Source organism: Poecilia reticulata, chromosome 5 (assembly GCF_904066995.2).
Source record: "Poecilia reticulata chromosome 5, P_reticulata-male-v2, whole genome shotgun sequence".
In the NCBI taxonomy this organism is placed as follows: domain Eukaryota; kingdom Metazoa; phylum Chordata; class Actinopteri; order Cyprinodontiformes; family Poeciliidae; genus Poecilia; species Poecilia reticulata.
Window position 1 is genome coordinate 12,677,218 of NC_088834.1, and position 27,269 is coordinate 12,704,486.

The 27,269-nt window shown below is 40.1% G+C and overlaps 1 protein-coding gene across 1 annotated transcript in view; it reads left to right on the forward strand.

Moving 5' to 3' along the window:
• The window catches only part of foxj3 (forkhead box J3), a 111,578-nt gene that overhangs the window by 73,201 nt on the left and 11,108 nt on the right, over positions 1–27,269 (forward strand). The window contains exons 4-7 of the mRNA XM_008408620.3: positions 4,332–4,415; positions 8,901–9,002; positions 17,355–17,483; positions 22,869–23,043. Of these exons, the coding sequence (XP_008406842.1) occupies positions 4,332–4,415; positions 8,901–9,002; positions 17,355–17,483; positions 22,869–23,043 (490 nt within the window). The remainder of the gene's footprint in view (positions 1–4,331; positions 4,416–8,900; positions 9,003–17,354; positions 17,484–22,868; positions 23,044–27,269) is intronic.

The window sequence follows — 27,269 nt, forward strand, 5'->3', positions numbered from 1 at the left end:
CTGAACACACAGCTGAAACATTTTTGGGGTCTGTGTGTTATGCTCTCCCTGGTAGAAAAATGTTACCTTTGAATGACTGCCAGGACTCTGACAGACTGAAAACGGAAGGAATGCTCATTTTCTTACGAACGTCACACACATGCGTTTTAAATGTGAAATGAAATGGATGTTTATTTTATTATTATCTTTGAACCAACACAGGCAGTAGACGTAGATATATGAAGTAAAAGTTTTGGACAGAAAAATGTAGAAGGGCAGAACGATTCCAGAAACAATTGTCCCTGAAGTATTAAAAAAAATAAATAAATCTGCTCTCATTTGTTTCCAGCTCAGCTCTCCTCCTGTTTTCCTCCTCTCTATAAGAATATATAGTCCATGTTAATTTGACATTTAAATCTCAGTAGGACCACCTACTGTTGCTATTTTAGCTCGATCTACTTCCCAATCTCAAGCGACATCAGCCTGATGAGAAAGATCCCCTGATGGACTGCGAGGGGGTTTAAAGACCCCCACTCAGAGGGGCAGCTCAGTAACCTAGAACGTCTTTAGGATAAACTCAGATATGTGATAAATTCATTACATACACAGAGGAATATGAATATTTCAAGCGTTTATTTTTGTTTATTTTGGTGATATTATTTTACATCAGACTAATCAAAAAAGGATTCTTTTTATATAAAAATACGAACTGACTGAAAAGTGGCTCTGCATTATGTTTGTGACTCCTTTCGCATGAATTATTGCATCAGTGCAGCGAGGCATGGCTGCTGAGGTGCTAAAAAAGCCAAGGTTGCTTTAACACTGATCTTCATCTTGTTAGCATTGTTGACTCTGTTATCTCACGTTTACTCCATAGTTTCTCTATGGAGTTTAAGTCAGACCAGCGTTTGGTCAATGCTGCACAGTGATACCATGGTCACTAATGGTCAAGATGGGTTTGGTGCTTCTGGCAATGTGGGCAGGTACCAAATCCTGCTGGAAGATGAAATCAGGATCACTAAGAAGCAGTGTTTCTCAAACGTTTTCAGGCTCTGGACCACTTGGCAAACATTCACAAACCACCTAATTTGAAATTGCCCCCACAATAACACATAATCTTAATATATAGAACCTGAAATGAAAATATTAGTCTCTTAACTCACTGTCTTTGTTCATCCTAATGTGAAGGGTGGCTCTGCTTTGGATAAAACCATGAACAACTTGGAGTGTTTTGAGTTATTTACACATTATGAAATTGTGGATTCTAAGCTTTCCAATGATGGAAAACACATGGAAAACAAAAAAGTTCTTTACTACAAGAGTTGTGTGCACTAATACCATTTTAAGGCTGTTTGTAATTAGAAGCGAGTTGCTTTGGCAAAAATAAACACTTTCTTTCAGCCAGTAGATAGCGCAATGTAAATAGTTTTACTTTAGGTGTTCAGATGCAGTTAATCAGCGTGGGGCGCAGACCTAGATCTTGATGCCTGTGGCGGGCTGTATTTTATAATAATGTTCAAAAACATAAGCTCTGAAACTCACCCTGAGAAACTTTCCACCAGTTTCTTCAGGTTTTATTTTCAGTGACCCGGTCTTAAGCCACTTATCCATTATTATTTTCAAACACGATCCTTTAGTAAGCCAGCTGTAGTGTCGCACTTTGAGCTCATGTCACAGCAAATGAACGGTTGTTTACATGCAGTAGGTTGCGGACCACTGGTTATTAAAGCACTGTGATTTTGTTGATGCTCTTATATTAAAATGTGACTGGATGTTCTGTTGAGAGGGGCAGGATTAAACGTGACCTGCCATTATCATATCTAAGTGCTTAATAAGTCTTCTAATAGTTATGACGTTCAGCTTGGGAAATTAGATAATTAAATAAAAGTCTGTTGCCAGAGAAGGAATCTAGCAATGTTTCTTCAAAATAAAGTCCAATTACAGATATTAATTTAATCTAATCAGGTGTGGCTCATGAAAAACGCTTCCCTTTAGAAACGCCTACTTTGTCTGCAGACATGCCTACTTCTCGAATGGGTTATGATTCACAATCTTAAGGCTGCAATTACATCTCAATTACTTTTGGACACTTTCTCCTTCCACTCATCTTTTTATTGATATGCTGTAGTCTTTCAGCATGATTTTTTTTAAAGCTTTAAATAATGATCTTCAACTTTAATTAACTCTAAATATATTGCTGTTTGTAATTAACCTATATACAATTTTTTTTTTTTTTGCCAAATTACTCAAATAAGCCATTAAATGATGATTTAATTTATTGAGCTTCACCTGTATGGTGACTGTGTGCATAGGTCCAGCTGCAGCCAAACCCAGATATCATCTATGTCCTGCCAGAACACACACTACATATGCTCAGGCAGCAACACAAATAATTATATGCACACACCAACACACGCGCGTGAAGAGCTACACCAGGCTGTGTAGAGGATGGGGACTGAATGCTAATTTCATGTTTTGCTGTAATCCTCTGATATTGACACTCCTGGGAGCTGCTCCACTAAATACAAAATAATCTATTGCAGTATGGATCCCATTCCAAATGCATGGCCAACATGTTCGCATCCTTAATGTTTAATTTGGAATTTTCCTCACTGCCTTTCCCCCCCTGAAGACAACTTCAAAGAGCTGCTAGCCGGTCTTGATATGTTGCATCAATATTGTAATGTGGCAGGAATATGAGAACTGCTGGTTGCACGAGATAGGAGAGTCATGTCGCTCCCTGTCAGTGAGATGGTGTAAGAGATGACGGTTAGTATTGTGCACATGCAGAGGTAAGAAACGCAATGTGAAGTCTGCCTGTAACAATCCTCATTTTAATTGAGCTACGGCTTCATTCTTGTTTGTTTGTCGCTCCGAAATTTACATTAAAAAGAGGAAGCAGGTGACGTAATTTATGCTAACGCATGAAAATGAGCTGTGTCATTTGGAGGAAGAGGAGATCTGCTGTTGGGATCTGTTTTCATTGAACAAACAAAACAAACTTTACCTCCTTCGTCTTCTGACCACAGAAAACGCTGCGGCTTTGCTCTGTTTTTGCCCCAGACTTCGACACACTTGACTTGGCATTGCTACAGTATACTGCTGTATTTGTGAATAATTTAATGAGTCTTTATATATTATTCTTTTTTTTCCTGCAAACTCTCTTGGGTTGAGTGGAGGGAAATGCAGAAACTCTCATCCCATGAGGGTTAACTTATTCCTCTCGCTCTCTCAATTAAAAGAAACAACAACCATGCCCAGCTTTGTCTGTGCGACAAAAAACTAGGAAGCGTTCGGTCCGTTTTGCCGATTTTTAACCACTGCGGTTTGAGAGAAGATCAAATGTAGAGATTTTGTCAAAACTTTTTTTCGTCTCTAGTTGAACCTTTCATCAGAGTGTGTGCTTTATTCAGCCATGGCCCATATCTATATAGGAGTATCCATGTGTTTGCTTATTTGTGGTGTGAATTATTTATCCTCTGAGGACAATGTTAATTGACCCCAAAGCTGCGCACATTCTCAAAGTTAGAATTTAAACCCACCAGATCCAGCCTTGGTGTGTGAGAGCTGTGAAAATAACACACTGGCTGGTGTAACAGAGCAAAGCGATGTGTTTGCTGCAGTTCTGGGGTCTGTTGTTCTGAGAATCTCCTATGGAAATATCAATTATTCTCTCAGTTAAGGAAGTGATTTCCAAGGCGCTGATCTTATTTCCTCTCGACAGTTGAGATCTTATCAGGAATTGTGAAAAATATTGAAAACAAATTCACAACCCATACAGCCTTAGGGTAAGAATCTTGCTCTTTATAAAGTTGAGCGTTATTCCTGTTGCCTTCCAGGTGTAACGCTATTGAAAAATAAATTAATTGAGGCCAAATGGAAAGGTAAATAATGCAGGTTGGTGGTGGAGTTCCCTCTTCTCCATTAGCCTTGCTCAGACCTAGAAGGGAGCAGCACGGAAATGCGAGCGCTACCTTGATTGCTGAGCCTATTTTCTTCATCCTTGGCAGCAGCGCTCACTCTGGGTTCAGTACCCGAGGCCCAGGAAGCACAGCTGCAGGAAAGGCTTAACATTTTACCACCGCCGCTGCTCAGCGAGGAGAGAAAGCCCAGCCTTTCTTCCTAACAAAGACCTCCTACACTCAGCACAACCTTTAACCACTCGACTATCAGCTCCAATAAAGATTTCGGCTGATAAGGCAGACGGTGAAGGCAGAGGGGAAACTTCCTGACTTCCTTTTTCCTTTTCTTGGTTTCCTGTCTGGCTGTACACAAATTGTTTATATTCCACTGTAATAAAGTTATGAAAACAATCCTTGGTATCAGTTCACAGATATGCTGTTTGTCTGCAGGGCTCCTACTGGGCCATTGACACCAACCCGAAGGAGGACGCTTTGCCGACTCGGCCAAAGAAGAGGCCACGGTCTGGAGAGCGGGTGAGTTGCTTCAAATCCAAAAGAAAACTCTTTCTGCATCCATCCTTAACTCAAGTGTTGAGATCAGCTTGGTTCAGCTTTTACTGGTGGGTACATCTCACCACATTTGACAATTTCAGTCAAAAGTTCACAAACATTCTTCATCAGAATCCAAGCCAGGTCAAAATTCTACATATTGATTAGGTTTCGATCAATGCCTTATTTCTGTGTCCACTCAATAATTAAACTCACTTGACCGGGGACATTTGCACTGGTTTTCCAAGAAGTTCCAGTGTATGAAAGACTTGGTGGTTTATGGATTGTCCATGGACTGGTTTTCTCCAGGTGCTCCGTCCAAAATCATGACTGGTAGGTTGTTGGGTTCAACCTGTCCAGGATGAACCCAACAACTGCTGGAGATGGGCATCAGGGACTCTGGTATCCTGAAAATAAAAACAAGTCTAGACTTATTTTTAGTCTAGACTTTGGTTTCCCAAATTTTTTTATATAATTTTCAGTTTGGGTCAGATTGTTGAAACTTGGCAGCTATTATCCGTTTTAACAGGACTGAGTGGTAAAATCAATTTTGTCAGTTGATCAAATTTTTGGTAAATTTTTTGAAAATCTGGGTTTTCTTTATCACCAATACACCCCTTGTGCTTCTGTAGAATAATGTCAGCATATCCAAGGCCCACCATCTGGTTTGACGAGCTGTTTTAGAGCTTCTTTTTATGTGAACTTTGAACTCAGGTCAACTCTGCAACAATTTAAAAGGGCCGGCTATTTTTTGTATTTTTTTTATTAGAATAAGGTCATATTATAAAATAATACTAGAATAAAGTCTTTATTACCAGAATAAAGTTGAAATATCAGAATGAAGAAGTAATTTTATGAGAACTCCAACATGAAACATAAATTATTTATCCATGATTTTTTTTTCAATTAATATGACTTTTTTCTCAAAATTTTAAGATGTTCTTCTGGTAAAATTGTGTCTTTATTCTGCTAATATTATTACTATATTTTTAGGATTATACAAAAATTACAGGGATGATTGGAAAAAAAAAAACACTTTTTGAAAATATTATTTAGGCCCAAGCAGCTAAGCGCTGCGAAGGCCTATTGTAATCGTGCTGTTTCTTATTATTATGATTCTAACGTAAAATAAATTGGCTTTTTGGGGGCTTTATCATATTCAAAAACTCACCAAACTTAAAATTTACGTATTTTAAAGTCACCGCAAAAATCGCACAAGAAACTGCTCAAGGGCGCCCCCTAGAAACTTTCAAAAGACCCTTTTCTATTCACTTACTTTATCGTAGAGACTTGAAATTCGGTACAGTTGTAGAGCTCCCCAAGACACTCAGAATTTACAATTAATGTCATAGTGCAAGTATCCTAGGAAGTCGGCCATTTTGGATTGAAGTTCCGATTTTGAGCCCATTTTGGCCGTTTACAGACGTCGCATTTGATCGAACTCCTCCTAGGGATTTCGATCGATCGGCTTCAAACTCGGTCAGATTGTTCATAAGGCATGGCCGATTCAAAGTTATCAAATTCGTGAGTTTTCGAGCATGCTGAAGGGGTCGTACCAGGGGTCAAAGTTCACCGACTCGCCAGAATGTAATAAACTGTTATATCTCTTACAAATAAACTCACAGAGCCACCAAACTTTCTGTGTGTGATCACCTTTGGATGACCTACGACACCCAGTTGTGAAATTTTTAGATTACCTAAGCCACGCCCCCTTACAACAGGAAGTGTCATGTTTTACTGCGAACGTTCACTATCTGACCCCTTTGACCTAATCAACATGAAACTGTGTCCACAGACAGAAGACATGTTGGTGTGTCAGGGTGTCCAACCCCGTTTGGTTTGGATGCAGCAGGTGGGCGTGGTGGCGTGGCGAAGTGACCTTTAACGCCGTCTCCTTACGTTTGGCCTTGAATTCCAAAGTTTAAAACCCAGCTGCACCAAACTCACTAGGTTTGATCCTTGTGGGCCCCTCGACAGGAATCCAGTGTAATTTTTTGTGGGCGTGGCCTAATGTCTCAACAGCGCCCCCTTGAAGATTTTAAATAATCAGCCCCAAGCCATTCTTTAACCTAGAATTATGAAACTTGGTACACTTGTGTATATTGTCAAGACCTACAAAAAAGTCTCTTGGAGCCATGGTCCAAACTCAACAGGAAGTCGGCCATTTTGGATCAAAGCCGCCATTTGCTGTTTTTCAGAGACGTCATATTTGATCGAACTCCTCCTACAGCGTTTGACATACAGACTTCAAACTCAGTCAGCAGAGAGTTCAGACATTAAAGGTCTAAAGTTATCACAGGAATTTTTGTATGTAAAAGCATGTGGGCGTGGCTAAGTGCAAAACTTTAACTATTCGCCATAAAACATCAAAGTGACATAACTTCCACATACAAGGTGACAGCTGCTTCAGACTTCCTATGTCTCAATACTAACCAACCCTCATTACATTCTCATGGTCAGATGATGACGCAACCTTAGCTCCGCCCACTTTTGACTGGAAGTTACCTGTTTTTTCTACTGTATGTCTTATTTTTACTGAGTAATACATATGGAATTAATCTTCTACCACCTGACATAATATGACCTGATGATGAACTGTGATGATGAACTCTGACTCATGGGGGCGTGGCCAACTGGCTGTCCTTCGCCATATTCATGCAATTGTCTCTGAATCACACACGCATCTTCCGATTGGCACCAGACTGGATACGTTTGACCTGTACTCAATGCTAAAGAGCCCAAAAGGATTGAATTGTGATTTTACTCTACAGCGCCCCCTAGACTATCCCATCATCAATATCTCCTCTCTACATCGACCGATCTGCACCAAATTTGTGGTGTGTCCTCAGGGAACCATGCCGAAGTGAACGGTGCGAACTGCATGGCGGACGCGAGCCTCATCTGTGCGACAGGGTACGCGGTGGCAGGCGGGCGGCGGTGCTGGATCCCCCGCGGTGGCTATAGGCCGGAGCGGCGCTTGGCTGCTCGGGCCGCTTGAGGCTCCGCGGAGCTTTAATGTCATTTGTAATTTCTTTTTTAGCAAAAAATAAGAGAAATCAATGAAAATTTGAAATCAAAATCTGGTATGGAAAAAAAAAGTGAGATTTTATTTATATGCCTTTTTATGGGAGGATCCTAATTTCACTTTTCTAGAACTTTACATACAGCTACTCTCTCTGTGGTTCATCTTTAAAACCCACATGCAAGAAAAACTGATTGAAATATATGACGGATGACAGATTTAACATATTTAGTGTTAAAAAATTTATTACAGATTATACAGAAAGCTGATAAATACATTAAATATACCATAATTAACAATTCAACTATAAGTGTGTTGCTCATAATCTTTTAACCTTTTTTAAAAAACTGACTTCAGCTCAGCTTTAATTAGGCTTAGCAGTTGTCAAATAACTATCTAGAAATATGTTAGAATTTGTTGATTGCAAAAAGTGCTTGTTTTTTTCTTGAGCTAGTTCTGGACATTTTATCCAAATATTGGTGAGGATGTATGTACACATCTGGGTCTTTAGGTGTATTGTGCAATCAGATTTAATTAATCAGAACCACTGCAGTTTAGTTTAGAATGATCCAGCTCTGGAAAAGGGCACAGCTCAAATACATCAGTAAAACCAAGAACTATTGCATGAGTTTTTTCTACTTGTACATATATCTGCAGGCTATTAAATACACTCTTTGCAATAGCCTGACTCTGGAGCATCGCTGTACACACACGGTGTGTTAAAGCAATTGATTACGCTGATTAAGGACACTAGTGTGCATAAGTCACACATTTGTCTGATATGTTCATATAGACATGATGCAAAATGCAGCTTTACCGTCAGTTTTCAGCAAAGCCCTCCTGATGCAGTATTGCTCATTTGAGTGCGACACAAAAGAGCGCACAAAGTGAAGAGAATGTTTTTCTGTAATACAAACGCTCTGTGTTTAAACCCCTCCCCCACCGAGGCACCGTCTGCCCAAAAGGCTTTCCATTAAGAGTCACAGACATTGAAATTGAGTTTTTCTCTTTTTTTGAAATCTCATTTATATTTATCATGAATTTAAAAAGTGGTATTGTTGGCAGCCAATCCTCTTACAGTAAGCAGTTTTGGGAGACGGGCATAGCAGAGTTATCTTTGACAACACTGCATATACGGCAAGAAGAGGGCATGTATGTGCAACATTGTATGTCTGATTGGGAGTGAGAGTCGGGGAGGAAGGGGGGGATCTTTTAAAAAAAAAATCTCAGTTCAAAGATGACCTAAATAAAGGTGTTGCTCCATTTTGGTTTTATATTTGGTATCTTGCAGATGCATCTGGTGTTAGTTTATGTGTTTATACCTTTAATATAGGCCGCTCTATTCAGCCCTCTGTGGTGAGATCCAGTGTTTGTAATAATTGGATTATTTATTTTTTTTTTTTATTGTTCTGCCTCTACACCCCCCTCTTTCCTCCCCACCTCCACAGGCTTCCACACCATACAGCCTGGATTCAGAGTCTTTGGGGATGGACTGTATGATCTCTGGAAGTGCCTCTCCAACGCTGGCAATCAACACTGTGACTAACAAGGTACTACAGCAAGCCATCCAGCCTCCAGCTCCAACACACACCTGGCTCCACGGCTGCACCCTGACCCCGCCCACTTCTCCAACCACCTACAGCACTATTCCCCACAGAGAGAGGCACACTCTCGTGGAGGGGAGATGCTGGCACTCACAAGCATCTGCTCATGTGCCTAAAGCTTCTCTCCTCTGCAACCCACACCAAAATACACAACGAGCTGCCCCTGTTCTACTTCTTTCCTGCACAACAACCAGACTCCTGTAATGTTCTGCATAGAAATCCAACGCTCACACTGATACTGAGACATTATACCTTCTCATACACTTGAAACTGAGCGCTTCTCACGCTCTGTGTCATGTGTGAAACTCGAGGCTCGGGGGCCAAATCTGGCCCGCCAAAGTTTTTTTTGTGTGGCCCTCTAAATAGAGGGACACATGACAAGAAGCTTCAGGATAAGAGTTCTGTTCTTAAATATGATGTTGTCAGTCAAATCAAAGCAGTTTTTATCCATTTACTCCCAAATTACATCAATTAGTCCCTTCAGTCTTTTGAGGTTCCTTGATTGTGGAAATTCACATAAAATCAATACATTCCCACACTTTATGTAGTGTTGTCGCAATAAGCAATAAAACAATTAATCTCATGATTATGGAAACAAACTAAATCATTTCCATTTGCATGATTTATCATTTTCTCTTTTCTTTCTTTCCACCAAAAGCTGGATGTCTTTCAACTAGTGCTATTTTGAAGGACTTCATAATTCATTTTATTTAATTATGTGCTTTTGTTTATTTTTGATATTTAAAATGTCTTTGAGTTCCAGTGTTAAATGTTCACTAGAATTTAAAGTTAACTGATTCTTGAGAATGTGTCCTTGCATTATTATGACATCAAAATGATTTAACTTGAAAATGATCTCAAAACAACATTATCATTTATCTCAGTAACCTCTGAGACAATTTATTGTTGAACTAAATTTATTGTGAGAGGCCTACTAATACATAATTGTGAGTTGAAGCTGGCGGTATGGCTGAAAGACTTATGACGACATAAAAGTTTCATATCAGTCGATATTAGAGTTGTGCCAATCAGGTGTTTTTCTGCCGCTACCGATACCGATCACCCATGAGAGCCGATCACCGATACCGATCACATAATTATCATTATTATTTTTTTATCATAAACGCTACCGGTTACATTATGTGGAAAAAGGAACCATGAATTCACCTTAATTTAGGCAAAAACTTGTTTTTGATAACTTTTTCCAAGAAGAAAACTAAACAAAACAGGCATTCTGCAAATTGTACTGCTATCGGTACTATCTTTAACAGACTGATAACATATGAAGGCTCTGAAGGGGCTAAATAATGCAAAGAGCCAAAATAAAACCTCTCAACATTGCCAAAAAAATTCAAGTATAAAACTTAACATTCAAAGGCAAATACAGGATCCATTATAATAAACAATCTAAAGTTACTGAATGAAAACTTCCTGATAGCATGGCGGCTAGCTGATTACTGCTAGTTCTGAGTGGCTGTTTCTGACTGAGCGGAGTAATTATGCAGAACAGAGAGGAGATCGATTATTTTTTTTTTAGAGATTATCTGTCTCATGTTGGACAGCGAAAGTTTTAATACGTACGTAAAAGGTATTTTTTTAGGTTAGATGCTGCAGCTTTAAGCAGAGGTTCGGTGTGAGAGTCACTACCAGGTGGAGCAGAAGCGGCGGACCGTCTGTGAAATATTACTACCTGTATCGCGTAGCAGCGGTTCAACAACGAGAGCAGAACCAGCGTCTTACATTGCAGCTCGAAGACTTAAATAATTTTGCGGGTTATTTGTTTAGCTTTCTGACCGTCATGCTAATCCGGGTGAGTGTTTGTAGCTGTGCGCTGCTTTACCTGCTATCTGATCCTCCATATGTCTTTTACTGCAGTGAGCCTTGATGTAGCCAAACTCCGTCAAGTATGGCATTGTTTTTATGTCGTATTAGCTTCTTGTGTTGATGCATTTTGACGTGCTTCAATTTTCCGCCGCAACACGCAAACTTCCCCATTCACTCAGTGCGTTATAGTTCCACTTCGCTTAGGATTTGTTGCTGCGTGTTTGCGCAGTGTGAAGGAAAGAGGAGACCAGCTGCACAGGCAGGCTGAGAAATGAGATGCAGGTGATCGGTATCGGTGGCAACAAGAGCCAATGATCGCCGATAACCGATCATGCACTTTTTCACGAAAATCGGCCGATTATGATCGGTGACCGATCGATCTGCACACCTCTAGTCGATATCAATAATTGTCTGTCAATAATTATTAATTAGACGTGATCGTTGTTTTTTTATCTTTAAGCAGTTATAAGGCACAGTGGTGAAACCTTAAACTGCAGCTGTGCAAGTTACTCAGCAGGTTGTTGCTAAGTAACCAAAGGGTGAGTGTGTTGCTAGGTAACCAAGAATAAGTCAGTTGATTCCTCCACAGTTGCTTAACTCACTGTGAGAGGTTGAGCAGCTAAAGCTTTTTCTTTTCCTACATCTCCGAGTTCAGTGAATATTCTATCAGATCATCTATTGATATAGACACCTGTCTATTGTGATATATTTTATTGATTAACTTTTTTGTGCTAACTTTCTTCAAAAATGGTGAAAAACGTCATACTTACTCCCACCTGCAGGTGGCAGTACTTCTTGATCCTACAAACTTGCTGCCTCAGCCTTACTTGACATCACGTTATAGTCCGTGATCGACGTGGAGAGTAACTAAAAGTCGCACTTAATGTCACATATTAGCTCAAATATTTATAATTTAGCATCACAAAATCTGTGATTTATATTGCAAAAAAAAATAAAAAATCACAAAAGCAATCATGAAATCCTGGAGATGTCCAACATTATTTGATTTTTAGATATACTTATTGCATGCAGAGACAGCTATGTACTGGTATTTTAACTGTTCAATGGGTTTTATCAATGCATTCTGGCACAACAAGCCCTAGAGGACATCCATGATCTTGATGCAGCCCAAAATGATGAGTTTGACACTCTTTACGAAGCCCAGGCTTCGCTCAGAGTTATTTGGCATTTTGTGACCAACTACAGGTGACCCATCCACCCCCCGCTGACAACTGTCTGCTTCGTTTTTTCTTTACATCTGTAAAAGCTTAGAAGCACTTATACATCACAAAGCAAAGCTACAGGGACCGCTAGCTGTTAGCTGTGAGTATGTGTCTCTCTCTGAAATTTAAATAGGCTTTTTAACCTTAAGCTCTCATCCTCTGGGCCCAGTGGGGGCAGCTCTCTGGAGCACTTTTAAAAAGCCTACAAGAGTCGCTTATTCATTTGCTACAAGCACTACAAATAATTTTAAAAAATGATTTAACGTTAGCACGGCGCTCATAGGAAATATGTGTTGGTGTTGTGTGTCAGAGACTTATGAAGGCTGAGCATATGTCTGCCGTGTTGTAGCAAGTGTGTACATGTACGATAGAGTATCTTATATTTAGCTGGTTTTGACAAGTGTCAGACTATTTGCTGCAGGCTGTGTCTTTGAACTAAACTGGATTTTTTTTTCTTACGTCTCTGTAACAGAAATGTTCTCAAACTCAGATATACGGCACCCTATGAAATTATTCACAACCCCTAAACATTTTCACTTCATTAAAACCCCCAACCAGATGGTCAGATAGACCAATTCAATTGAAAGAAACTTTTACAAAATAACCCATCTTCAAAGAGTCGTTGTGGATAGTGATGCTGTGGGAAGGAAAGACTTCCAGTAGCAGTTGGTGTTGCAACAAATCTGAAGCAGCTTCTGACTGAAGATTGTTGTTTGACACGTCTCCCAACTGTCCTAAAATGCGGTTCAAAATCCCGGCAGCAGAGATTATATTTCACATGGACGACATCATCAGTTGACGATCACAGCTAACCAACCTCATTTGCTTTTGGAAACCCAAACTAGAGATGTTGCACTCGGGAATATAATCCTCGCCCAATCTGATCATTGGAAGAGATTGATTGAACTTGATGTGCATTGTAACTTTCCAAAAATATAAAAAAGTGAGAACAAAAATCCTGGAATAATTGCCCAAAAAAGCAATAAATCAACAGAAGTTTACACAAAACAAAACAGATCTAGCACAGCTGAGCTAGATCTGCTGTGCATGATGGCAGCATGTCGTTCATGCTGCCATCATGAACGACACGATTCTCAAATGTAGCACTCAGATTGTGATACAAGTGGCATTTAGTGATATTTGGAACATAGATGTGATATTTATGCTGCTTTATTTTACCCCCCAAAAAAATTTTTAATATAATCATGTTCCAGTTCTAAGTTTGGAAAAAAGAGAAATTTGCTAATTGATATGCGTGTGACTTTGCTAACAATTACCTTTGCAATCTGATGATAATAAATTTCTCACTACATTGCAGCTGCATTGTGTACAACAGTGCGCGGCAGATTAATGACAAAAAAAATCAGAAATGCAAATAAACTGCTTTTGCATCAGCTAATTTTGTGAGCAAGATGATTATGTAAGAGTTTGAGGTCTGGATTGGTGAGAAATTTATAACTATTCAAGTAGAATTATAATTTTTAGGGACTTTGTTGATGATTTTATCTTGGAAATTTCAGCTTCTGAGTTCCAATGAAAAACATTGTTAAACTGTGTCCTTCAAAGGCCAGTGGAAAAGTTTTTTTATTTTTAATATTAAAGTTTTAAGGACTTGTTTTGCTATGGTATTGAAAAGTCTCTCGATTTAGAGTTAAATGGTTTAGGTCAAAGCAGACTAAAATGTTAGCATCACCCAGACTTATCTCCAATAGATAATCTATGGCAAGATTTGAAAATTGATTGTCAGACACTCCCCATCCAAGCAAACTGATCTGTTTCGCAAGAATATTTGCTTAAAAAGTCTCGATTTGTGAACGTGGTGCAGACATGTCTCAGCAAATTTAAAGCTTTGATTGCATTGACAAGAGGGGTTGAAGGCATTTATTTTCATTTCAAGCCAGCCATTTTGTCTCCATTTTGGAAATACGCTCTACTTTTTTTTTCATCTATCTCATAAAGTCGCATTGAAGCTAGTGTTTACAACAGAATGTGGAAAAGTTTAGGTTGTATGGATAGTTTTGCAAGACGCAGTAAGGGAAGATGACACTTTTTCTGAGTCCACAACACCAGCAGTGACCACATAATGGAGCCCTGATGTTAAGTGTTGACAGTGAAGCCCAGACTCTGCCGCCAAGTGCAAAAAAAAAGAAAAGAAGTGAAATGGCACAGATGAGCAAGAAGATTATAAAATAACCCGACACTTGTGCTGTTGATGAGTGACAGGTTTTTCTTTGTTTTCCTTCCGTTTGTTTGATTGTGTTTTTGCGAGCAGAAGACAGAATGAGCAACAGATCTGAGGCCCAAACTCCTAGGAGAGGGCTTGTTTCTAACTGCTTTACACTGTAAACACACGACAGGCCACGCCTCTTTCGGTGCACCGTGCCAAGCCACAGGAATTCCCTCTCTCTGTTTTTCTCTCTTGTCTTTCTATTCCAGTCTCTCTCCCTCCTTCCCTCAGTCCCTCCTTCCCGCCTTCCCCGACAGGCCAATGGGAGAGGCCTGCAGGCTGACTACTGAACCAGCAGGAACCTCTGCTCTCGTTCTGTCGTCTGTAGGACGCTCCATGCTAAATTTCTCCCTTTTGTCCTCTTCTCATGGAGAGCTCTCTGAAGCCATCTTCTGTGGGAACCCAAGACTCTGCTGTGAATGTGTTGAAATTTCGCCACTGAAGTGTGGTGGTGATTGAGCAGAGGAAGGGATTTTTGTAATTAGGCTTATTTACAGATGAACACTCCTCTCCTTTTCTGTGATGTGTCTGTCGTCTCTCTCTTCCTCTGTTCAATCCTGCATGCAGGAATTGTGCTCCGGCGTTGTTGGAGACACCTGGGCCAATCTTGCTTTGATTCCATAATCCATGTCTCATGCTGTAGATTAGCCCCCCTCCATGTAAAAGACACCTCTGGCTTTTTACTTAATTCACTGCTAAGAATAGATCTCTGACTCAGTAGCCTAATAACCATGCACAGCATTTACTGCGGCGCTGCTCCTGCCTGCATGAACCTGTCTGCGTGTGTTTATGTGCGCTGTTCTACCTGTGTGTGCACACTTAATTGTATTTAAGTGTTTTTGCCGTATGTAAGTGCAAGCTCGTATGTTTTGTGGGTAAGCTGCGACTCTGTTAGGCTGTTGATGCATGCTTTAAGTGGGTGTCCTCACTCAGGGGACTCGGGGGCTTGACTAAACCACAGAGCAGCGAGGTTTTTCAAATCATCACACACTTTATGGTTGAGTAGAGTAAAAATAGGTTGTGGTGAGAGACTTGAGACATAAAAGCCTGTTTTATGACTTCATTAAACAACATTTATGTTTCTGTGGCACGGTGTTTTTGATTAGCATTGTGGAGCTGATTACGTAGATGTGCTCGAGTCTCTATCCTCAGCTGCTCATTCAGTTTCTTCTTCACGCTAATGAACACTGCTAACGAACTCTTTGTACCACAGAGTTTCTATGCAGTCAGAAAACGAATGCAAAAGTATCAAATTAGACCCCCAACCCCACATAGTCTGGATAATGAGGGATGAAAAACATAGTTTGGAAATATTTCCATTTACAGACTTTATTTCGTTTTCCGTTTTCTAAAAGTTCCCCATCCACGTACCTGTTCATCTGTCTTTGTCCATCCCTCCATCTGCCGTTATGTCATCCATCCATCCATCCATCCATCCATCCATCCATCCATCCATCCATCCATCCATCCATCCATCCATCCATCCATCCATCCATCCATCCATCCATCCATCCATCCATCCATCCATCCATCCACATGCTTACTTACACATAGTTACACTTACATACTTACTATTTCCCATACTTACTTGCATGTACTTGCTTTTGCATACACATACTTTCACGTACTTGCTTACACTTACGTACTTTTGCATACACCTACTTATATTTATATACCCTTACGTAAACTTGCATACTTTTACTTACTTACATGTACTTACATATTTGCGTACACATAATTATACACACACCTACATACATTTACTTACAGAAGTACTTTTACTTAAGTACTTTTACATACTCATGTACACATACATGCACCTACTTATTCACATTTACATTTAATTACTTTTACTTACACTTGTACTTAAACTTTTGTACACTTAGTTACTTTCTTACACTAGCATACCTTTACATACACATTCTTACACATATTTACTTTTACTTGCATACTTTTTACCTCCACCTATTCATGTATTTTTACTTGCATACTTGCGTCCAGACCTGTAATGTTGAATTTGGGCATATTGACACACAGACACACAGTGTGGGAACCCTGGTACCAGTGCAGGAGCCAAGCTCCGTTCTAATGGCTTAATGTATCTGGGCTCTAACTCTGCGTCCTGGAAGTGAACCAGCATGTTTGTCAGCGGGCCAAACATCAGTCTGAGGAGAGGAAGAAGTCAGGGCTGCCTTGGTTTCCCCAGCTTCTGTGGAGGCTGTGTGGCAGCTCGCTGCGTCTCTGCAGAAACACTAGAGGCTTCAGTCTGCTGCTGCTGGAAGGCAGGATGTTGGCAGGCCCAGGTCGGTCTGAAGACTCTGCTGCTGCTGTCTCATTGTGCTCAGCACAGAGCCCACTCTGTTCCAATCGTAGTGATGAGCAGAAGCCACCATGCTGCACTCAGTCATGGATCAGCACACACAGACAGGCTCACACAGACACACACCAGTCTTAAAATACCAGGCTCTTCTCCTCCACTGCAGCAGCCATCAGTGCATTACTGCCATTCCTTTCTGGCAAAATAAACCTCAGCACACAGGCTAACCTCTCTGGGATTTATCACATTCATTATCTGGATTGTGCTTACTGTTGTCCTCAGAGTCTGATGAGCACTTTATTAGGCGTCGGTGGGGGGAACAGAACCTTCTTAGATGATAATTAAGATTGTCGTCCTGAAGTGCTTCAGCTAGTTTCGCTCCTACACTGAAAGGTCAGCGTCTCGGCTGCACTGAAATCCTTTGTTAGCTGTCCCAAACCGATTTGCGCTCTGTGAGCAGATGTGGCTGACATCGCCAGTGCCCTGACCTTTAGCGGTGGGAATGTCTCAGCTGTTTCCAGACTCCCTTTTACAAAACCCCTCAGTGGCTGTGGGCTGCGTTAAGCAGCACCCTGTGGCTCCCATACCCCCTGAAAAAAACCACACACACACACACACACACACCCAAAGGCCTTTATGGTTTTTATATAAATTAAATTATTTAATGTCTTCCTTTTCTTATGCATTTGTGTGTTTATGTTTTCCAGGTGGCGTTGTACAACACAGACCAGGAAGGTAGCGATAGTCCGAGAAGCAGCCTTAACAACAGCCTGTCTGATCAGAGTCTAGCCTCTGTCAATCTCAACAGTGTGGGCAGTGTTCACAGCTACACACCGGTAAGAACAATGTCATATTTGTCTGTTTGGAAAACAGATTTCTACAAGTGCAAAAAGATTCAAAGCACCAGCTTTTATCTCAAACTGTGTTATTTCTTTTAATGTGAGATACAAGCCACGCAGGATCACAATCATCTGCAGCAACACATCGATGTAACAGGAACATATGCTGGTCGTTTCACCCCTTCACCTTTTTTTTTTAAAAAAAATTTAGTTTTGGTGTTTTTTACATAACCAGATATATTTTGTCCCCCTTTGCCAGCAGCTCAAGTAAAGTGCTTTTTTACATCCTGATCCTAATCTGCTTTAAGGAAGTGTGGTTAAGTTTCATATCAGTCATATTTTATGAGTGATAAGAAATTTCAGCATTTTATAATCTCTAAAATTCATGGAAATGTTTAACTTTAAATGATAACAAATGGGTGTGTATTTAAATTGATACAAATTGATGTTAACTCTTGGCTACAAAACTGGGGCAAAACTGAGCTACCACCAAAAAAAAAAAAGCACTTTATTAAACATTAAAGTTTTTTTTATTTCTTATGTCTCAGAAAATCCTTTCTTTGAATTTTCCTTCCCAACATCCAGACTTCCTTGGAAATATCAAGTTGTGTTGATTTAAAGTTCACCAGGCTTTCAGGAAAACCTTTAGTTTTCTTCAACTAATCACTTGCTTTTTTCATGAAGGATGTTTAAAGTCAGACCTTTGAATAGACAATAGACAGTAAATAAAGGCCAACTAAACTGAACCAGTGACATCTCTACAAATAACAGGCAAGTTAATGGACAGTTTTAACATTTTACTAATTACTGCCAATCTTAAATGGTGGTTTATTTATTTTATTAGTTGAATTTGAAGAAAAATATCAAAGATATTATTAAATCATTACCAATGTAGTGATTCAGCGAACGCTATTAGCTGAAAACTTGACATATAAATAATTGACATGTTGAAGAATGATGCATTTCTGCTATAGATGGATTAATAAGCCAGATGCTCTGATTTTGGTGAATTATTCCTCCACATTACTTATTTTTAATCACATTACTATGGTCTAATGCAAGAGCTGCAGGCCTATAATTGAAGATACCAGTTTTTTTGTTTTATTTTTCTGCTATCAGGCAGTAATAACTGACCACTTGGCCAGATGCCTTGGTGTTAGGGTTAGGGTTAGTTAGGGTTAGGGTTAGTTTATCTTTAAATTCCTAAACTTTCTAACAAATGATGTCTTGGCAGATGAAGTGTCTGATTCGATATGAAAGGAACCAGGTTAGAAAAGCAAACTATAATTGCCAACGAATGCCAATTTCTCCTACATTTTTTTTTTTTTTTTACAATAAAACACTTTATCAGTGTGCTCAGTGAAGGAGACTGTATACCAATGTGTGGGAAAGATTTAATAAGAAACAAATCATCAGAAGTGCAAAAACTACTTTATTGCACCCATCACTAGGTTTTAGATTCTAGACAGACATTGGATATGTTTAACTTTTCAGAACCTTTTTTTATTTTTCCAGCTCCAGACTTGCAGCCTATCCTTCGACCAGTCCTATGATCCATTTTCCTTATTCCCAAGTCTTGCTGCACTATTTTAAAATGTCTGTCAGCGCAATGCTACTTGGAAATCCTATTTATGGAGGTGAAGCATGCACTGTGGGAGTTTGACAGAACCAGCAAATAAAACATAAATGAACCAGAACACATGAATTATATCTGTTTATGATGTGTTTAATATTAAGGTTGCTTTTATCTGCTTTGTGTAGACATGCACCGATCCAATATTAATATCTGTATTGGTCCTGATGTTGAAAAATATTCTAGATCGGATATTTGTGACAATCTGCCCGATTCATAGGGGCAGATCTATTCAGTCTAATTCTATGCTTCGTGCTCTGAGCGACGTCATGATTTATTTATTTTACATTATATTTATAATTCCTAATTGTACTTTCTGAACAAGCTGAAACAAAGTTTGTTAATTTTTTACCAAGGTGGTAAACCGATTGTTTTTGTCCATTTCAGTTTCTTCATTATTGGCTGTTATATTCTCAAATTGCACTGATTGAACAAATTAAAGTAATTACATGTTTGACCAAGCTTGTGAAGCTGTTAGTGTACTTAAGTGTGTTGTACTGGTGCAGAGTTACCACATAAATTTGTAAATCAGTACTTTTATGCCTCTGTTTAAATAAGAAGAAACTTTGAATTCGATTCAGCACAGTTTCTCTGTATCGGATCGGCATCAGCTGATCCTAAACCACAGATATCTGTATCAGTATCGGAAGAAAAAAAGAGGATCAGTGCATTGCTAAAACAGATCAGCTGAAAATGTAACAAATGTTGCAGTTTTGGTCCTGAATCAAAGAGCTTACCAACAGTCTTTATTCTCAGAAGACAACAGACTTCAGTAAAAAAAAAACATGTCAAGGAAAGAAATGAGACTCAAAGTAGAGCTGATGGAGGTTGAATTTTGCAGATTTGTTTTAAACTGATTCCCAGTATTCAGTATCTGTTCACATAAATAAAAGCACAATAAATCTCAGGAAATTCTGATCTGAACTGTTAGTTTTGATGGTCAGTCCTTTTTCTGGAGCTTCCCCTGCTTAAGAAAGGCCAGTGCACAAAATTAAAGATATGTCTTAAAATCTCTTTGCAGCTTATAAAATTCAGCAAAGTTTTAAGTTTCTCGATCGAACTTGAGCTGGAACTGTCGGCCTGACGTTGCCGGTTCCACTTCTAGAACTGTGCAAAACAAAATGAGCGATAAAGCAGCCAAAATCCAAAACCCCACAGAAATCCTGAAGGAATATTGATCAATAGCAAGAAAGCAGAACATAAATTAATTAAAGGTGCGTTAAAACTTTTGCGTTGTTTTGTTTTCTTTTTTTAGTTCAGAGTAGTAAATTATACATTTTGATCAATAGTTTTCATCTGCTGGAGAGCCACGGTAACGAAAAGGACTAAAAACGAAACCCTGCGAGTCGTAGAAAGCCGTCTGTATCCTGTATGAGAGTTGATGGGAAAGCCCCAGGAGGTTTTGTTCAGAAGAACCAGCTGCAGACGGCAATAGACCGAGGTTCAGGGTGGACATGAGTGAGAGTACAACATCAGGAACGGGGTTAAGAGAAACAAAGAAAACTGCGCTCGCTCCTGGAAGCCAGACAAAGAGAAGCTCTCCCTCTGATGTCCTCCCACCAGAGATGCCCCCTCTTTGGTGTGGTCCTCCCTGCATCCTGGAGTGCTCCCCGCTCCAGGCGCCGAGCATCGATCGGCTCAGCCTGATGGATGCGCTCACGCTCGCTCGCCCGCCCGCCTTCTCTTTCTCTTTCTCTTTTTCTCTCCCAGCCTAAGCGGCAGCTCTCAGTAAACACTCTGGCTTTATTATCACCTCTCCACTCTTCTCCAAGCCAGTCTGCGAGCCACACACTTCAGCGGCCTGTCCGCATTTTAGAAGAGGAAGATGTTAGGATCAAAAATTGAACACGAACTCTCTTGTAAAGCGAGCCCACAGTGGACACAGGTCAGGTTTCTGCTGTGTGAAACAGGACTGTGTCTGAGTTGCTGCCTTTGCTGCGGTGAATCTCTCAGACAAGCCCTTAGCTGGAGGGAACAGTGCTTCTGTCTCACACCCAGAGGCGGTGTGTTACATTGACTGCCCACACAAATACATGGATAAAATGGCTGCTTATTTGTTCAAGGTATTGCTATTGATTTTGTTTTAAATACATTTTGCTCGGCCACCAGAGTATTGGCTTTATGTCCGTTCGAGTTGCTCTCTTAATGCTGTGTGAGCCAAGGCGGTAAGCACTGACCTGCATTGTTATGGTGTACGTAATTTGTTCTTTATGTTGCATGAGGGACGCATCTTCAGGCTGAAGCACGATAGTCGCAGCTTCACAGAATGGAGATATCATTGAGTTTTATCACTGATTTACATGAAATATTTTACAGGTTGTTTTTTTTTTTGTTTGTTGCACCATGGCAGCTGCAGTGCCTTCCAAAAATTATTCCAACAACGCAACAAACAGAAACTTATATGCACAACCCACGCACACACTCTGACTTCAGGGAAATTTACAGAATAATGTGAATATTTCTGGAGGAAGCGGATTCGAACCGCCGCAGGAAGCAAACAAAAATCCATCAACTCTGATTCACTTTCCTGTCCTTGCTGAAGAACAACTTCCCCTCAACATGATGCTGCCGCCCCCATGTTTCATAGTGGTGACGATCTAGTCATAATGTGCAAATGAGAGCAAAACTTTACCTTTGGCTTATTTTGGATTTCTTCTTGCATCTTTTTGACCAAAATTGCAACGTTTCTTACATTTTCACCTGGTGAAATTCACTTTCATACTGCGCTACGTCAAACTATCCAAAAAACTTTTAACCTCCTCACCTGTGGTGGCACTGCACCGAGAACTACTGAAGGAAATGACACAAAAACCTCAGAAGACACTGAGCACAACTTCCTTCTTTACAAACTGTAAACAAAAATGAAGTGGCAGCAGATTTTAGTGGTTATAGGATTTTTCTTGTCGTTTGTAAAAATAAAAAACAAGAGCCATTTCACCCTCTAGTGCCTGACACATGCGTTTGTTCTGGTTGTATTTACCCACAATGCTGTAGTCCACTTCCTGCTTTTGTAGCGGTTTCTGGTCTGTTTGGCATTCAAGCATGCACTTAAACCGCACCAGAGTTCAATTCAGCTGAACTGAGACCTAGGTTTTTAATTGGACCAGAGTTCACATCTTTGGTCCACTTCAGAGTTCGGTTGCGCGTTCACACCTCCTCAATCGAACCAAACTTTCTAGACCAATGAACTAGAGTTTGATTAAAGCGGATCAAACCAGTGTGGTGTTGATGGCGGCCTAAAATAAAGACAGATTCATGAAGTGCAAAACTAAAAGTTATTAAATAATCCAGCTGAGTTGTTGATTTCTGCAGCTCCTGCTGCGGTGCAGAAGCTGCTTCTCCAATTAGCGCCGTCCTTGTCTGGCCGGTCGGCTCACGTTGACTTTGTGGGGGTTTTTCTAGATGATGAATTGAACAGCAATGCGTGACATGTTTTTTATAGGTTAGGATATTGCTTTATAACCTCACCTCGCTCTAAATTTCTTTTCCTGTCTGCTGTTTATCATGATGACGTTTTTCACAAATGTTCACTAACAAACCTCTGAAGCCAACGCACAGCTACAGCTACAGGCGGCTGAATACATATCATGCTACTTTTTTATCTACTGACAGACATTACGCTGACAGACATATCTACTTTTTTTCTTTACATATAATTTATGTCTGCTTAAACATCTTCCCAGCAGTAGATCCTTTCACATGTTAAACATTAAACCTAGCTTCTCCTTTGTCTCCCTCCATCTCCCCAGGTGACCAGTCATCCGGAGCCCGTGTCCCAGTCGATGAGCCTGCAGCAGCCCCCCCAGTCCCAGTACAGCATGCCAGACAGGGAAAAGCAGCTCCCGTTCTCAGACTTCGAAGATCTCAGTGCCTCCTTCCGCAGCCTTTACAAGTCTGTTTTTGAGCAGTCCTTCAGCCAACAAGGTGAGCGGCCTCTCCAGGGCGCTGGGGGGGGGGGGGGAAATCTATCGCGAGCCGAAGACTCTAGAAGTGATTTTCCTAATGTGGGCTTGTTCTTAACAGCTGGGGCTATAGAGAGTCTTTAGGAACTAATGAGGTTTACTCTAAGTGTGCAGGTATTCGGCTCGGCTCACTTGGCTTTAATCCAAACCTTTACCGAGGACTTTCAAGCTCTTGCCAGGGAAATACTAAGACTTATGTATTTATTTAGAGCTGGAGTCTGAGAGTTCATGCTTGAAATATTTTATTGCAGGACATAAAGAGATATGCCTGCACTTTTTATTGTTAATTCTTTACATTTTATTTTCGCCCTTACGTGAAAGTTAAAAGCGTCTGGTCGCGCTTCAAACGGAGGTCAAGAGCTTGTTGGCATCCCAAAAACTACTTACATTGATAGGATTTTTTTTTTCTTTTTAATGCATAACATGGCAAAGAAAACATCAGAATCCCTGCAGAAGTAAAAGCAGTTTGTGTATAATCTGATTGACTGATGAACATGAAGCTCTTGACAAGCGAGTCAGGAGGAAAGCAGACTGAGCCTTCTGTGGATAACCCACTTTCACAAATCAAATGCATTTCATGCTAATGAGAGTCTGCTTTAATCTATCATCTGCGTTTTATTAGTTAAAAACCCTTTTTTTTTTTTTTTTTTTTTTTTTTTTTTTTTTTTTTACGTGCATAAAAGTGAAATCTCTCTCAGACAAGCTCCTGCAATTAAACAGCGTAAATAATCGAGCATGGAGGATTTCACACTCTGCCGCTGTGGACAGTGAGCTAATTCACTGGCTTTGATAATAGGTAATGAGCTCGCATTATTATTCCGGTGCCGCGTTAATTGCTTTCTGTATTTCCCTGGTTGGACAATGGGCTTTCTGTACCGATAAGAGATGCCCCTTTGTCACCCCTGCGGCGATTGTGGAGGTGCGGGGCCCAGAGTCTGCTCTGAAAGCACTCCAGTGGAATAGGTTCGCGGTGCCAAAACTGTGAAGGATGGGGCCTCTTAAGGGCCCCTACCCACCGCTCAGATGATTGCAGCGGGCTGCGCAGATGTTCGTGCTGCTTAAAGAGCTGTACAACCAGATAGTCAGAGATGATACAGGACTCTGAGGAGGAAAGAGAGCAGCAGCTCCAGCTTGTGAAGCGTCCAATAACCCAAGCTGAGTCATTCCCTGACGCAACAAAATGGCAACTGGTCTTTTTCAAATGTTGACGCGCCTGCAGCAGCTCTCCATTAAAAACCCCCCAACATGCTTCCAGGATGAGTTATTTTCAGATATTTACTGAGTTGATTACTTTTTATGAAGTAACCAAAGATCTAGCATAAACTGAATTTGCATTGATGATAATTTTATGAGGGATTCAAACCCTCGCTGCTCAGAGTCTGAAAGAAGTGAAAGTAAACAGTGAGAGAGAGCCTAACTACATTACTATCCACTTTTCACGTCTGCATTCAAATGTATTGTTTGCAGTTACAAGGCCTAGCAAAAGTATTCACACCCCTGGAACTTTTCCACATTTTATCACATCAAAACCACAGTTTTCAATGTTTCTTACTGGGATTTTATCACAAAGTAGTGAATAAACATGAAGCAGGAGAAAACTAACAGCTGGTTTTTAGTGCAGATACAGCCAAAAACAGTACGGTTTGTCTGTAACTGATTAAAAAACATTCTTTTATATGGTGAAAAAATTCTGATTAAAAATATATTGATTTATTTTTGCAGTTTTTATTTTACCTCCAACTTTCTGAGACTCCCTAGTGCCCCCTATTGCCTCTTCACTTTGAAATAAACTTAATTAGGCAATCTCTGGAGGCAGTGGTAACACTGGATTTTAGTCAGGGGCGTCAGAGTAAAGGGGACAGACTGCAAATGTAAACAAAAAATATATACAGTGGGGCAAAAAAGTATTTAGTCAGCCACCAATTGTGCAAGTTCTCCCACTTAAAAAGATGAGAGAGGCCTATAATTTTCATCATAGATGTACCTCAACTATGAGAGACAAAAGGAGAAAAAAAATCCAGAAAATCACATTTTCTGATTTTTAAAAAATTTATTGGCAATATATGGTGGAAAATAAGTATTTGGTCAGCTACAAACAAGCACGATTTCTGGCTCTCACAGCCATGTAACTGCTTCTGTAAGAGGCTCCTCTGTCCTCCACTTGTTACCTGTATTAATGGCACCTATTTGAACTCGTTATCAGTATAAAACACACCTGTCCACAACCTCAAACAGTCACACTCTAAACTCCACCATGGCCAAAACTAGAGAGCTGTCAAAGGACACCCGAAACAAAATTATAAACCTGCACCTAGCTGGGAATACTGAATCTGCAATAGGTAAACAGCTTGGTGTAAAAAAATCAACTGTGGGATCAATTATTAGAAAATGGAACACTTACAAGACCACTGATAATCTCCCTCGATCTGGGGCTCCACGCAAGATCTCACCCCGTGGGGTCAAAATGATCACAAGAACGGTGAGCAAAAATCCAGAACCACATGGGGGAACCTAGTGAATGACCTGCAGAGAGCTGGGACCAAAGTAACAAAGGCTACCATCAGTAACACACTACGCCGCCAGGGACTCAAACCTGCAGTGCCAGACGTGTCCCCCTGCTTAAGCCAGTACATGTCAAGGCCCGTCTCAAGTTTGCTAGAGAGCATTTGGATAATCCAGAAGATGACTGGGAGAATATCATATGGTCAGATGAAACCAAAGTAGAACTTTTTGGTCAAAACTCTACTCGTCATGTTTGGAGGAAAATGAATGCTGAGTTGCATCCAAAGAACACCATGCCTACTGTGAAGCATGGGGGTGGAAACATCATGCTTTAGGGCTGTTTTTCTGCCAAGGGACCAGGACGACTAATCCGTGTAAAGGAAAGAATGAATGGGGCCATGTATCGTCACATTTTGAGTGAAAACCTCCTTCCATCAACAAGGGCATTGAAGGTGAAACGTGGCTGAGTCTTTCAGCAGGACGATGATCCCAAACACACCGCCCGGGTAACGAAGGAGTGGCTTCGTAAGAAGCATTTCAAGGTCCTGGAGTGGCCTAGCCAGTCTCCAGATGTCAACCCCATAGAAAATCTGTGGAGGGAGTTGAAAGTCCGTGTTGTCCAGTGACAGCCCCAGAACCTCACAGCTCTAGAGAAGATCTGCATGGAGGAATGGGCCAAAATACCACCAACAGTGTGTGAGAACCTTGTGAAGACTTACAGAAAACGTTTGATCTCTGTCATTGCCAACAAAGGATATATAACAAAGTATTGAGATGAACTTTTGTTATTGACCAAATACTTATTTTCCACCATATATTGCCAATAAATTCTTTAAAAATCAGAAAATGTGATTTTCTGGATTTTTTTTTTCTCCTTTTGTCTCTCATAGTTGAGGTACATCTATGATGAAAATTACAGGCCTCTCTCATCTTTTTAAGTGGGAGAACTTGCACAATTGGTGGCTGACTAAATACTTTTTTGCCCCACTGTGTGTGTGTGTATATATATATATATATATATATATATATATATATATATATATATATATCTCGCCATAGACGCGTGATTCAATAAAAAGTTGAATAATTTCACTGACCTCTGATCCAGAACCACACAGCATTCTGTGAGATGTAGGCAGAGGAAAGGCTTTACCCAACCAACCTAACAGTCAGTTCAGGAAGATTAGTGGAATCAACTCACTCAGTCACTCTATGGTTACCTAGCAACCTGTTCAGTAGCTGGCGCAGCAGTTCGGTACCTTATAACTGCTTAAAAATAAAATGAACAATTGTGTGGAGTGAAAGGAGAAAATTAGTACATCTCTAGAGGAACATGTGGATAAAACGGGAACAGTCAGGTCACTAGTTTGGGAGGTTTTTATGTGTTTAAATAAAAAAAAGCTAATCAATAATTATTGATACCATACTTTTACCATATTTAAAGACCCATTTTTGCCCCCCGTCCAGGTAAATAAATAAACTTATCAAAAATGACCTTTTGATGAGACATTTTTATATTTTTAATTAAAAAATGTCAAATTTCCTATCCACTGTGGGAAATTTATTTTTAAGGAACCATCATCATTTTATTTCTATTTTTAGGTTTTAATACACAGAAAAACATTTTTAGAAAAAAGAACTCTTTTATTGGCAAAGGAAAACCACATTGTTTTCAACTTAATGACA